Here is an 11700-nt window from a genome sequence, read left to right as displayed (position 1 = left end):
AGGGAGGGGAGACTCAGGCAGAGGAGAGGTTGCTATGGTTCACCCCCACTTACCCCGAACACAGTGGATCCTGAGACAGTTTGACACATGCCCCATGGACCTCAGGGGCTCTAATGTTCAGAGTCTGTGTGAGCTTGGCCTAGACCTCACCAGGTCCCCTCCATGGTGAACAAGATCAAGAGCCCTTGGTGTCTCCACTCTCTCAGGCTTGGCAAGGTGTGAGCTAGTGGGAAGCTGCCCAGAATGCCCCCAGAGCTCATGTTCCAAGAAAGAGCAAGCAAGACGGGGTGCACGGGTTTAAGGGTGCTGGCTGACTCATTCTGTTGTCATTGTCTAGAGAGCTATGGATAAGAACCTAGGAAGGGGTTACCTCTGTCGACTGCTGGTGTGACATCCCCTTGGTGGACATAGGGGTCATTTCCTAGGCACTGCCCTCCAGCCCTGTCACTTCGGTCTGTTCCAGAGGTTGGTATCTGGCCCTATCTTCTTGGGCAAATGGCCCTTTTGTGGTCTCTCTGCTTGTGTCAGCTTAGAGGAGCGGGTGGAGTAAGATGAAGCATTGCTGTACGAGCAATTCGTGCTGGGTCTACATCTCCACCAGCCGGCGGTTTGAAACAAGCAAAATTACACCTTCCCCAATCCCTTCACACACTTGTCTTTCGTGGCCCCTGATCATTGCCTTCAGAGAGTCAACCCTCACCCCAGGGGGACAGGAAAGTTCTAGAATCATTCATGTCCCATACTTGGAACTTGAACCAGCCTTCTTGCTTCCTTCCCTTCCTTCCCTTCCTTCTACCCTTTCTACTTCTCTTGGTACTCGGAATTGAACCTAGGCCCTGGCACATGCTTAGCAAGCAAGGAGGCACTGCCCTCCAGCCCTGTCACTCGGAGCTTTCCAGATAAAACTAGCCACAGCTGAGTGTCTGCCAAGGGTGGGCTAGGAGCTGAGGCTACTTCCCTCTCGTCCCAGAGTCTCTGTTCAGTTCTTTTTGAGGCACTCGTGTGCTCTCTTAGGAAGGGTGGCTCTTGGGTTTGGATGAGAACGGCCTAAAAATGACACACATATTGGACCAGGATAGGAAGGGCACTTGGTGCCCTGCAGTCTGATTTTGTGGCTTCCTTAGTTTACATCCGGGGCATGCAGGCAGCTTTAGCAAGGTACTTCTGGAGGTGGTGGTGGAGGTGAGCTTTGCACACAGTTCTGTCTTACAGAGGATTAAGCGGGAAAGATAACGACACAGCCTATTCTGTCCTTCTGTCCCCTGTTAGGCTCCTGGAGGTGAAAAGTCTGAGGCCAGATGCCAAGTTGTGGGGTAAGGGCTTTCTTGAACCTCTCTCCATGGTCACCTTCTAGTTATGTCTTGATGCTGGTCCCGCTGAGGTTGGGAATGGGAGGAGGAGGGGAGAGGACAGGGAAGATAAAGGGGGGCAGAGAGGGATGAGAGAAGAAGGACAAAGATGAGAAGAAGGACGGAAAGGAGAAGAGAAGAATGAGAAAAGAGGGGGAGAAGAGAGACGAACCCATGGGGACATTCAGCAGTACAGTGGCCACTACAAGTGTCCCACCCCAATCCCAGAACCCATGCTTGTTTCCTTACACAGCAGAAAAGGACTTCAGGTTGCCATTGCTGACCTCGGTCTTGAAGCCATTGATGATGAGGTCCGGTGGCCATTGCTTACCATTGGCCTGTAGCCATTGCTGACCACAGTCCTGTAGCCATCGCTGACCATGGTCCTGTAGTCATCACTGACCATGGTCCTGTAGTCATTGCCGACAGAGGTCCTGTGGTCATTGCAGACAATGGTCCTGTGGCCATTGCCAAGAAAAGGACTTGAGGATGCCATGGCTAACTGGTCTTGTGGCTATCGCTATGTGGAGCAGGTTGGGGGGAGAGACTCAGAGGCTCTTCGGAGGAAAAGAGAAAACCACAGCAGCTGGGCTTGGCATGAGGAGTGAGATCATAAGTCAGAGGTTGCCAGTGGCTCTAGGAGCTCGAAGGATGCAGAGACAGGTTTCTCTAGAAAGGGGCCATCTCTGTCAGCACTTCAGCCAGAAGCCCATGTGGACCCTCTGCCCTGCTGGACAGAGCTGGGGAAACTACTGGCTAAGGCCACTGACTTTGTGACAACACAGTGCTCTACCTAATTCCCACCCTGCCCTCATGGTATTGCAGACATGACATGGGTGTTTGCCCATCACCAGCTTGCTGTCTGTCCTTCTTTGACTCGAGACGGTAGAAACCAGGCTCAGCTCTCAGAAGCCATTCTCAGCCAAGAGGACCTTTGCTTCCCTTTCTGCTTCTGTAGCTTCCTGTCCACCCTCTCCCGCCCTTCCACAGTCCTACACACAGACCTTCCACGAGTCTTCCCATTCTCTTTCGTTGGGCTCCCTCTCTTTCCATAGCGTCTGTGAGCTCTGTATGGCAACAGAGGGCAGCATCTGGTGGCTGGTTGGACCAGGGTCAGCAATAACCAACAGGACCAGGTCTACCATTGGTTATCTGAGAGCTGTGAGCTTTGGTTGGGAGAACCGAAGGCCCTGAAATGGATCTTGTGGGAGGTGGTTCTGTAGTTTGTAATCAACCTGTCCCATGGCCCAGCCACCCTGTGAGTGGCCACCGGCTGCAGCTGCCTTCCTCTACCACCTTTCCCGCAGCCTCCTGGGAGTGACTGCAGGCCAAAGACTGGTGAGCAGGAACGTAGAGAGCAAACCACAGTCTGCTTAGCGAGGAGTAGGGACTGCAGCCGCTTGAGGAGCTCAAGGAAGGACAGCACAGCTGTAGGGGAGCATGGGTCTGCTGAGGCGGCGGGCGAGGCAGGCACAAGTTGAGCAGGTGACAAAGGTATGTGACCTGGATGGGTCCCACTGAATAGCACACTTGTTAGACAGCATCCAAACCATGTAGCGTCCGCTCTTGCAGAAGGTTCTGGTGACAGTGTAGGAAAAGGACCATCCTGGCTCAACTGTGAGGGAGCGCTGTGCTTCATACTTGAGCCAGACATGTAGAAGGGGTCTTGGGACCCACTGCTCATGACAGAGTCCATGGCTAGGATGGGCTGGAGGTGTGTGTACATGTCTTTGCACTTTTATACCTATGGGAAGGTAGGCATATGTGTATATGTGGGTGGGGTATCTTGGGTGTCAGCATTCTGTCTAAGCTCCGGTCCCACAGTTACCTGGCAACAGCCAGGTATGCCTGACTCACTATAAAAGGGGCTGCTTGCCTCCTCCTCTCTCTTGCTCTTCTCTCTTCCCCCGTTGTCCCTTCTCTTCACGTGCTCATGGCCAGCCTCTCCTCTCTCTCTCTCTCTCTCTCTCTCTCTCTCTCTCTCTCTCTCTCTCTCTCTCCCCTACTACCCTCTTAACTCCCCACCCCATGTCCTGAATAAACTCCATTCTCTGCTATACTGACGTGTGGCTGGTCCCTCTAGCAAAAGGGATTATCAGCATGGGCGCGCTGAGACACCCCCTTTCCTCAGACCTCACCACACCTCCATAGAACATACCCCCCCTCTTTATCCTTTTATTAACACAACATTGGTGCAGAAACCCAGGACATACCTCTCTTTATCTTTTTAGTAACACATCATTGGGCATGGGACAAAGGTCCATGTTGGTAACAGAGAGGTCAAAGAGCAAACCCTAGCAATTTCAACACAAGGAACAATGACCTCAAAGCAAACAGTGCCACGGCAGGACCACCTAGATCATGCCCAGTTCGGGGGGGAGGGGAGATAGGTGACATGGGTGTGTCCACACATGGCTGGCTGTCCTTGGCCAGTTTTGTAGGAAGCAAAGCTTAGAAGCCAGGAGCAAAGACTCCTGCTGATATGTTTATGGCTTCCAGAGGGTAGCCACACTAGGAACAGATTTGCCCGGTGATGCTCTTAAAACCTGTTTATTGTCACACACCACCGTCACCATGGATTCCTGAGGACACCTGGCCCAGCCCACTTGGGGCTGTCCTGAGGAAGTGCTAGGTGGGTCAGCAAGCAACCTGTCTTTCCCCCTGGGCAAGTTGTGCAGGTCTGTTCATTTCTTGGGCTGGGAGTTCAGTTTTGGAGCAGAACCATTCCAAAACAGAATCAGCGGGCAGCCCATCACGATTGCTGTGAGGAACTTACCCAGTAAGGAAGCCATTGGAGACTGTTTAAGGAAATCAAATAATCAGCTTTTTGGGGAGGTAACTCTGACGACTGAAACTGGTTTCTTTCCTTGTGCTGGCCCGGCTGGGCTTCCTATTTCCTGGGTCAGTGTGAGAGCTGGTGTGCTCCGGGCTTTTTCAGTCAGTGCTGGCTTTCCCCCTTCACCCCCCAGAGAACCTATGGTTGCATCATTTCTGATTTGGAGTCAGCCGTTAGGGAAAGAACTAGAAGTCTGAGGTGTCACACATCTGTAACCCCAGCACTTAGGAGGCTGAGGCAGGAGGAGCAGGAGCTCAAGGCCAGTTTGAGCTACATAGCAAATTTTAGGGGCTACATGAGACCGTGTTAACGAAAATTAAAACCCGAACAAGAAAACCAAAAAGTTACCTGGAGCGTACGTCTGCTCTATCTTTCTGTGCTGCTCTCTTGTGTCAGCCTCTGTGAACTGCATGCATGTGTGTAAGAGAGAGTCTCGGCTTCACGGTCATGCTTGAGCAATACTCTGGTGACCATGCAGGTGCCAACATCTAACCTATAAAACAGGTGGTTCGGGCCCCTTGCTCGAAGTCCACCTGGCACTTAAGAGTGCCATTAAACCTGGCAAAACCCCTGAGTGTGCCCATAGCAGCCTTGGTCCTGGCTGTGCCTCCTGGTTCCGACTCTGACAATGGTTTCTGGACTCCAGGACGTGAAGTGGGAGGCCTGTGCCCTTGTATCTTCCACAGGGACATCCCTCAAGGCCTTATTGCTTCCTGCGCTACTCAGTGCCCCTGCCCTCTGTGACGTCCTTCAAGGATTGAAATGTGGGCTGGAGAGATGGCTCAGCGGTTAAGAGCACTGACCGCTCTTCCAAAGGTCCTGAGTTCAAATCCCAGCAACCACATGGTGGCTCACAACCATCTGTAATGGAATCTGATGCCCTCTTCTGGTGTGTCTGAAGACGACAGCTACAGTGTACTTATATATAAAAAATAAATCTTTAAAAAAAAAAAAAAAAAGGATTGAAATGTATCTGTGCCTGTCTGGAACTATCTAGAGAAGCATACGGGTTCTTGGTTGGCCCAGCCATGGGAAGGAGCAAGCTGGCCATTTCTGGAAGGCCTTGGGTCCGTGTGTATATAAGTAGCTCACAGCCTTGTTGGTGTTGGAGTGCAGCTAGAGAAGCCACCCACGTCCCCATGATGGGGCTCCCGAGGGAGGAGAGGGACATATCACACAGGACTTGATCTAACTTTGCCACCCCCACCCCATGCTTTTATGAATAAACTGACATCTGGGGAAGAATCCCCCCCACAGAAGGATGCTTTTCTCCGCATGTGTCCACTACTGAGCCCCACCCCCAAAAAGGACGCCATCCATGATTTTTTGTAAAGAACAATATAAATATATTTCCATATAGATAAGATACAATAAATAGGTGTTGGTCGTGGCACGTGCATCGGGGCTGCACAGCAGGGGTAGCCGAGAGAGCTGGAGCCCTAGAGACTTCTAGGGCCTATGTATTTGAGGTAAACTGTGAATAGCCACTGTCCCTTTAAGGCAGAATTCCTGCAGGAACAGGCTGGGAGCACCAAGATTGGGTGGCAGCCCTGGGCCTCAGCCTGAAGGATCCCAGGGTCACCTGAAATATGGCCGCCAGTCACCAGGACTGTGGTTCTGGTACAGCGCCCCCCAGCCGGGGGAGGGGGCGGAGAGCCAGCTCAGAGAGTGTAGTAGAGAGGTGTACAGACACCTCCACCTGCCCCAGGACCAGAGAGGGCTGGGTGGGTCCTGCCTGCTGCACACGTCTAGCTGGTGGGGGTTGGAGGGGAGGCAGCGGGGTCCAGGGTGACTTCAGTCGGTTCTCAGCTTCAGGACCCTGGAGAGGGGCTCTTTGGCACTGGAGTAGATGAGGTAAGAACCAGCCGTGGTGTTAAAGGCCTCCCAGTCGCGACAGCCGAAGGTGGGGAGTTTGTGCACTGCCACGAAGCCCTCATAGCCTTGCCACCTGAGAGAGAGAGAGAAGAGAGATCGTCACCCTGGTCCCCTCCTTTGGCACTGGTGCTCCCAGGGTCAAGGGGGAAACTGAGGCCCAGGGGAGAAACTGCCCCCCATCCCAGATCCCAGAGCAACCACAGTGCCTCTGATGTCAATATTTTCCAACACGATTTTATCAGAAGGTGCTGATCCTCAAACCCAGCAGGTGAGGGCAGCCTTTGCCACATTATGAGAGCCAGCCTTGCCACCCGTGGGGCTGGGCTATCTCAGCACAGTGACGCCCTCCACCGTGTCCTCCTGGACATTCCTGCCCGAGGCTTTCACCCGTTTCCCTAGGTTAAAAGCATCTGCTTGATACTGATGGGCAGGGTTGAGGCTTGTGTGTGGTGAGAGACTCCTCTCTGACTTTGAATAGTTCTGCGACCTACCCAGACGGCACCTTCTCCATGCTTGACTGTGACAGGAGATCATTTTGCGTTTCTACTCTTCTCTTGTTGAAGTGTTTTACATCTGGATTTTGCTTGTTTTTCAAGACGGGGTTTCGCTGTGTAGTTCTGGCTGTCCTGGAACTACCTCTGTAGACCAGGTTGGTCTCGAACTCAGAGATCTGCCTGCTCTGCCTCTCGACCATTGGGATTAAAGGCATTCATCATCACTGCCCAACTTATGTTTGGATTTTTAATCTGTATAAAGTTAATTTTTGTCTATAGAAATAAAGTAATTATATCTTTGCTCTGTTGTAGATAGGCAATTCTGTGAGATATTTTATACGCAACACATCCTTTTCCATTGACTTGGAATTAAATAATTTATTGGATCAGGTGACTATAGATTTCTAGTTGTTCTGGGCTGTATTCTATTCTACCTGCCTTTTAAAAAAGTTATTTTGCGGGCTGGAGAGATGGCTCAGCGGTTAAGAGCACTGACTGCTCTTCCAGAGGTCCTGAGTTCAATTCCCAGCAGCCACATGGTGGCTCACAACCATCTGTGAAAGGATTCGATGCCCTCTTCTGGTGTGTCTGAAGGCAGCTACAGTGTACTTATATATAATAAATGAATAAATCTTTAAAAAAGTTATTTTGCAGTGGAATCAGGGCTCAGACATAGCAGGCAAGTGCCCTACCACTGAGTCATAGGTTAGTCCAGTCACCTGTCAATTTTAGGCAAAATCCACCCTAGTTTATTTACACAGTAACAGGTTTTTCCTTCACTATTTCTGTGTGTGTGTGTGTGTGTGTGTGTGTGTGTATGTCTATGTGTGTCTATATGTGCTTATGTGTCTATGTGTGTGTATGTGTATGTGTATGTATGTGTGGTGTGTATGTGATTATGTGTGTGTATGTGTCTCTATGTGTCTATGTGTGTGTATGTCTATGTGTGTGTATGTTTGTGTATATTTGTGTGTGTCAATGTGTATGTGTGTCTGTGTCTGTTTATGTGCATGTGTGTGTATATGTGTGGTATGTATGTATGTGTGTATGTATGTGTGGTATGTTTGTGTATGTCTGTGTGTGTCCATGTGTGTATACGTGTGGTGTGCATGTATGTCTATGTGTGTGTTTGTGTATATTTGTGTGTGCCTATGTGTGTATGTGTGTCTATGTGTATGTGTTTGTTTATGTCTGTGTGTGTTCATGTGTGTATGTGTGTGTTATATGTGATCATGTCTGTGTGTGTGAATATCTATGTGTATCTATGTGTATGTGTCTGTATGTGTGTGTGTGTTCATGTGTGTGTCTATGTGTGTATACGTGTGATGTGTGTATGTCTATGTGTGTGTTCGTGTATTTCTGTGTGTGTCTATGTGTGTATGTGTGTCTATGTGTATGTGTCTATGTGTATGTGTCTGTGTGTGTTCATGTGTGTATGTGTGTGTTATATGTGATCATGTCTGTGCCTGTGTGTGTGGTGTGTGCTGGTTTGCATGCACATGCGTGTGGAGGTCAGAGAGAGACTTGGGGTATCTTTCTCAATCACCCCCATTTTCTCAGGATCTCTCACGGAACCCACAGCTCATCGTATTGGCTGGCACAGCTGAATAAAGAACTCCAGAGATGGGTTTCTCTCCACCTCCCCAGTGCTGGGACTACACACATGGGATGGCTTTCGTAGGTGGGGTGGGGGGTGGGGATTGACCTTAGGTCCTTTTCAGTAGGCACTGAGACATCTCCCAAGTCTTTTCAAAAGTTTCTTGGTCACCATTATACTTCAACGTTGCCACACTCCCTCCAGTAGAGTCTGTGTGACTGGGCGAAAGCCTGGCATGCTCACCCCAGGTGACGACTTCAAGGAAGTCAGTCTCCTGAAGAGGTTGGCTGTGCTCTCAGAAGGATACGTGCTTCACGCGTTGTGGCTGCCATGCTTGGAACATCTTTTCTTGCTATCTCATTTCTACCCTGTGTACTTTTGCTCAGGGCATGTTCTGCCCTACTATCCTCCCATGGACAAAGAAAGATCACAGAAAGTGCAAAAGTGGTAACCACTGACCCTATTTTGGATTTGGCCTTTCTGTGGGAAAATGTCACCGTTTATATTATGGAATAGGGACTTTTGACTGAACTACAGCGGTAAGAATTGCTTTACCAGAGCCCCCTGTAAAGACATACAGCCCTTAAGAGTGGGGATGGTTAGACAGGAAATTATTCCAGTCACTCACTCTTATGAGTTTCCTTTATAGGACCCTGAAATCTCTAAAAAGAGGGGGCTTTGTGGCATCCCTAAGAGATTCCTGGATGGTAGATGGCATGGCTTATAGCAGGGAGATGGTGGTTTCCCCCCTGTAAGCAGGATGGGGCCAATGCGTGCTCCCCCTGATCCCTTGCCATATACAGGAGTTTATGATGAATCTAGCAATCGATGAATCAATCACAACGGAGAAAAGGTATCACATTATTCACTCCCATTTATGGGGAAATTGGCACAGTCGTGACCCCCATGGTGTTGATTATTTAAAGAGAATAGAGATGGTATCATTACACAGTTACAGCAGCCCCTAAGTAGAGTTAGTGTTGGAATTAAATATATTAGAGGAAATTAGGAAGAAGCCCATATATGATGAATCTAATTTGTCAGCTCACAAAGCAACAGGAAGGCTACCGTAAAATCTCAGATAGTTGACTGCTGACCACAGGTACCACTGAGTGGCTTGCCAACTTGGCTACTGTCTCAAACGTTAGAGATAACATCAACTTCACACGAGCCTTGCAAATGAATAGTTTACTGATTTCTTGGAGTTGGGTCCAATCTATGAATATCTAATAAGAACATTGTAAAACCATTCCCGGGGACCTTTGTCCTTTCTGTTCCTGTGTATATGCAACATTGCTTTTTGCTTCGATTTATGATTATAAAAGTCTGATGCTTGAATAGAAAAATCGCACTCAGATCCAAGACCACCTTGTGTCTGTGTCTGTTTGTCATTCGCTGAATCCGTGCCCAACTGAAACCAGTCCCCCTGGGTGCCTCAACGGTCTGTGGCATGACGTGAATTTACTTTTCTCTTAAATTTATTTTATGCATGTGTGTGTGCGTGCGTGCGTGTGTCCTGCAATTTTGAATAGTCCTGTGACCTTCCCAGACCGTGTGCGTGGAATTGGAGTTATGAATGGTTGGGAGTTACCATGTGGGTTCTGAGAACCGAATTGGGAGTTTTCTGAAAGAGCAGCAAGTGCTCTTAGCCACCGAGCCATCTCTCCTTTAACAAACCTCTGTCATGTTCAAAAGACCACAGCAATGAATCTGAAAGTCCAAGCAAAGCCCTAACTTTCTAATAAACTGAAGGTGACCGAAGCATTTCAGGAGAGCGGAGACCTGAAGAAGCAGGTAAGTGTGAGGGAGATGGGTCACAAAGAGGTCCCAGAAACTGTCCTGGCGGCAGTGCAGAGACAAGCTGCATCGTATTCTTGTAAAGTTATAGACTACTACAGGGTGTCACAGACAGACTTCCCTTCCTCTCAGAAACCAGTCTGAGCTACAATTGGAATCCAGAAGGCTGCAGAAATTCCGAGTCAGCAATTGGAAACTGGGATGAAGAAAGTCTGAGTCTGACCTCAGTGGCTCCGCTCAGAACAAATCTCTCACTGTCTGTCATCACACCAGCAGGTCAACCTCTCCCACCCCAAGTGCTATGGACGCCTAGGGAAATCAGGAGCCAGGCGGGCTAAGGCACCTCCCTAGCTGTGACGTTTAGGTCAAAGCCACAGGGCTGGAGAGATGGCTCAGTGGTTAGAGCACTGACTGCTCTTCCAGAGGTCCTGAGTTCAAATCCCAGCAACCACATGGTGGCTCACAATCATCTGTGATGAGGTCTGATGCCCTCTTCTGGTGTGTCTGAAGACAGCTACAGCGTACTTATATAGAATAAATAAATAAATCTTAAAAAAAAAAAAAGTTTAGATCAAAGCCACAAGCAGAACGGTTAGCTGCCACTGCTGCTGTCCAAGATAGTTCTGGAACTTTGAGCTAGTTAGGCGACCAACTAAGCAGTTGAAGCCTTACCAGGTAAGGGTGCCACTACCTTCATGGAAAAGACAGCCAGTGTGGCTAGGGCCCTGAGACTCCTCCCTTTAAAGCCATTTGGCAGTGTTTTCAGGTGACTGATAAAGGGCTGGGAACACAGCCCACCCCACTCGTGGTTAAGCACTCAAAAACTACTAGACAGGGCTGGAGAGATGGCTCAGTGATTAAGAGCACCGACTGCTCTTCCAGAGGTCCTGAGTTCAATTCCCAGCAACCACATGGTGGCTCACAACCATCTGTAATGAGACCCGATGCCCTCTTCTGGTGTGGCTGAAGACAGCGACAGTGTACTCACACACATAAAATAAATAATTCTTAAAAAAAAAAACAACTAGACAAAAAAAAAAAGCAAGGGGAGTGTCTCAATATTAGAGGAAAACCAGGCCCCATAAATTCCCACTAATTTGCCCATCCATCCACGCATCGTTAGCTGACAGTGTTTACCTGAGGGGCATGGCCCTCGGGATGTCGTTGATACAGCCTGGTGACAGATTTCCTGTCCTTGTCGGACTTGGGAAAGCGCACCCTCAGGCTGATGGTCTTGACTTGTTCTGAGCCAGGGGTCACCTTCCGCTCTGCCCCCCCCCCGAAGGGAATGGAAATTCCCCTCCCCCATCCCCACACTATGAACCCTGAGATGGGAGGATGATCCCTGTCCTTACCTGTAAATAATACTGTTCACTGAGAAGGTGTTTCCGTCAAAGGAGTTCGCAACCACCAGAAAGTGATCTTCTCCCACCGAGAAGAACTCCCAGTCCAGCGCGCTGAGGAGACAGAGGGCGGGTGAAGACACTAATGCTTTTGCAGAGCCAATGCCCGCCCCATGTTGGATTCTGCGACGGTCTTGTCTCCTGAGTTACACCTCACTCTCCTGCTGTGCAACGTCTTCCATTGTTTTGTTTTTTAAGATTTATCTTGGGGCTGGAGGGATGGCTCAGCAGTTAAGCGCACGGTCTGCTCTTCCAGAGGACCTGGGTTCAATTCCCAGCACCTATGGAGCAGCGCCCAACTGTCTAGTTCCAGGGGATCTGGCATCTTCACACAGCATACGTGCAGGCA

General features: G+C 49.6%; 1 protein-coding gene across 1 annotated transcript in view; it reads right to left on the bottom strand.

Annotated features, from left to right (window-relative positions):
* Nucleotides 1-5851: 5851 nt before the first annotated feature.
* The window catches only part of Tspear (thrombospondin type laminin G domain and EAR repeats), a 163417-nt gene continuing 157568 nt past the window's right edge, over nucleotides 5852-11700 (bottom strand). Inside the window, exons 11-12 of the mRNA XM_032888604.1 lie at nucleotides 11304-11405; nucleotides 5852-6133 (exon numbers count right to left, since the gene is read on the bottom strand). Of these exons, the coding sequence (XP_032744495.1) occupies nucleotides 5980-6133; nucleotides 11304-11405 (256 nt within the window). The 3' untranslated portion in view covers nucleotides 5852-5979. The remainder of the gene's footprint in view (nucleotides 6134-11303; nucleotides 11406-11700) is intronic.

This window comes from Rattus rattus, chromosome 18 (genome assembly GCF_011064425.1).
Source record: "Rattus rattus isolate New Zealand chromosome 18, Rrattus_CSIRO_v1, whole genome shotgun sequence".
NCBI lineage: Eukaryota > Metazoa > Chordata > Mammalia > Rodentia > Muridae > Rattus > Rattus rattus.
The sequence above is the reverse complement of the archived record's forward strand: the minus strand, read 5'-3'. Positions and strand labels throughout refer to the sequence as shown.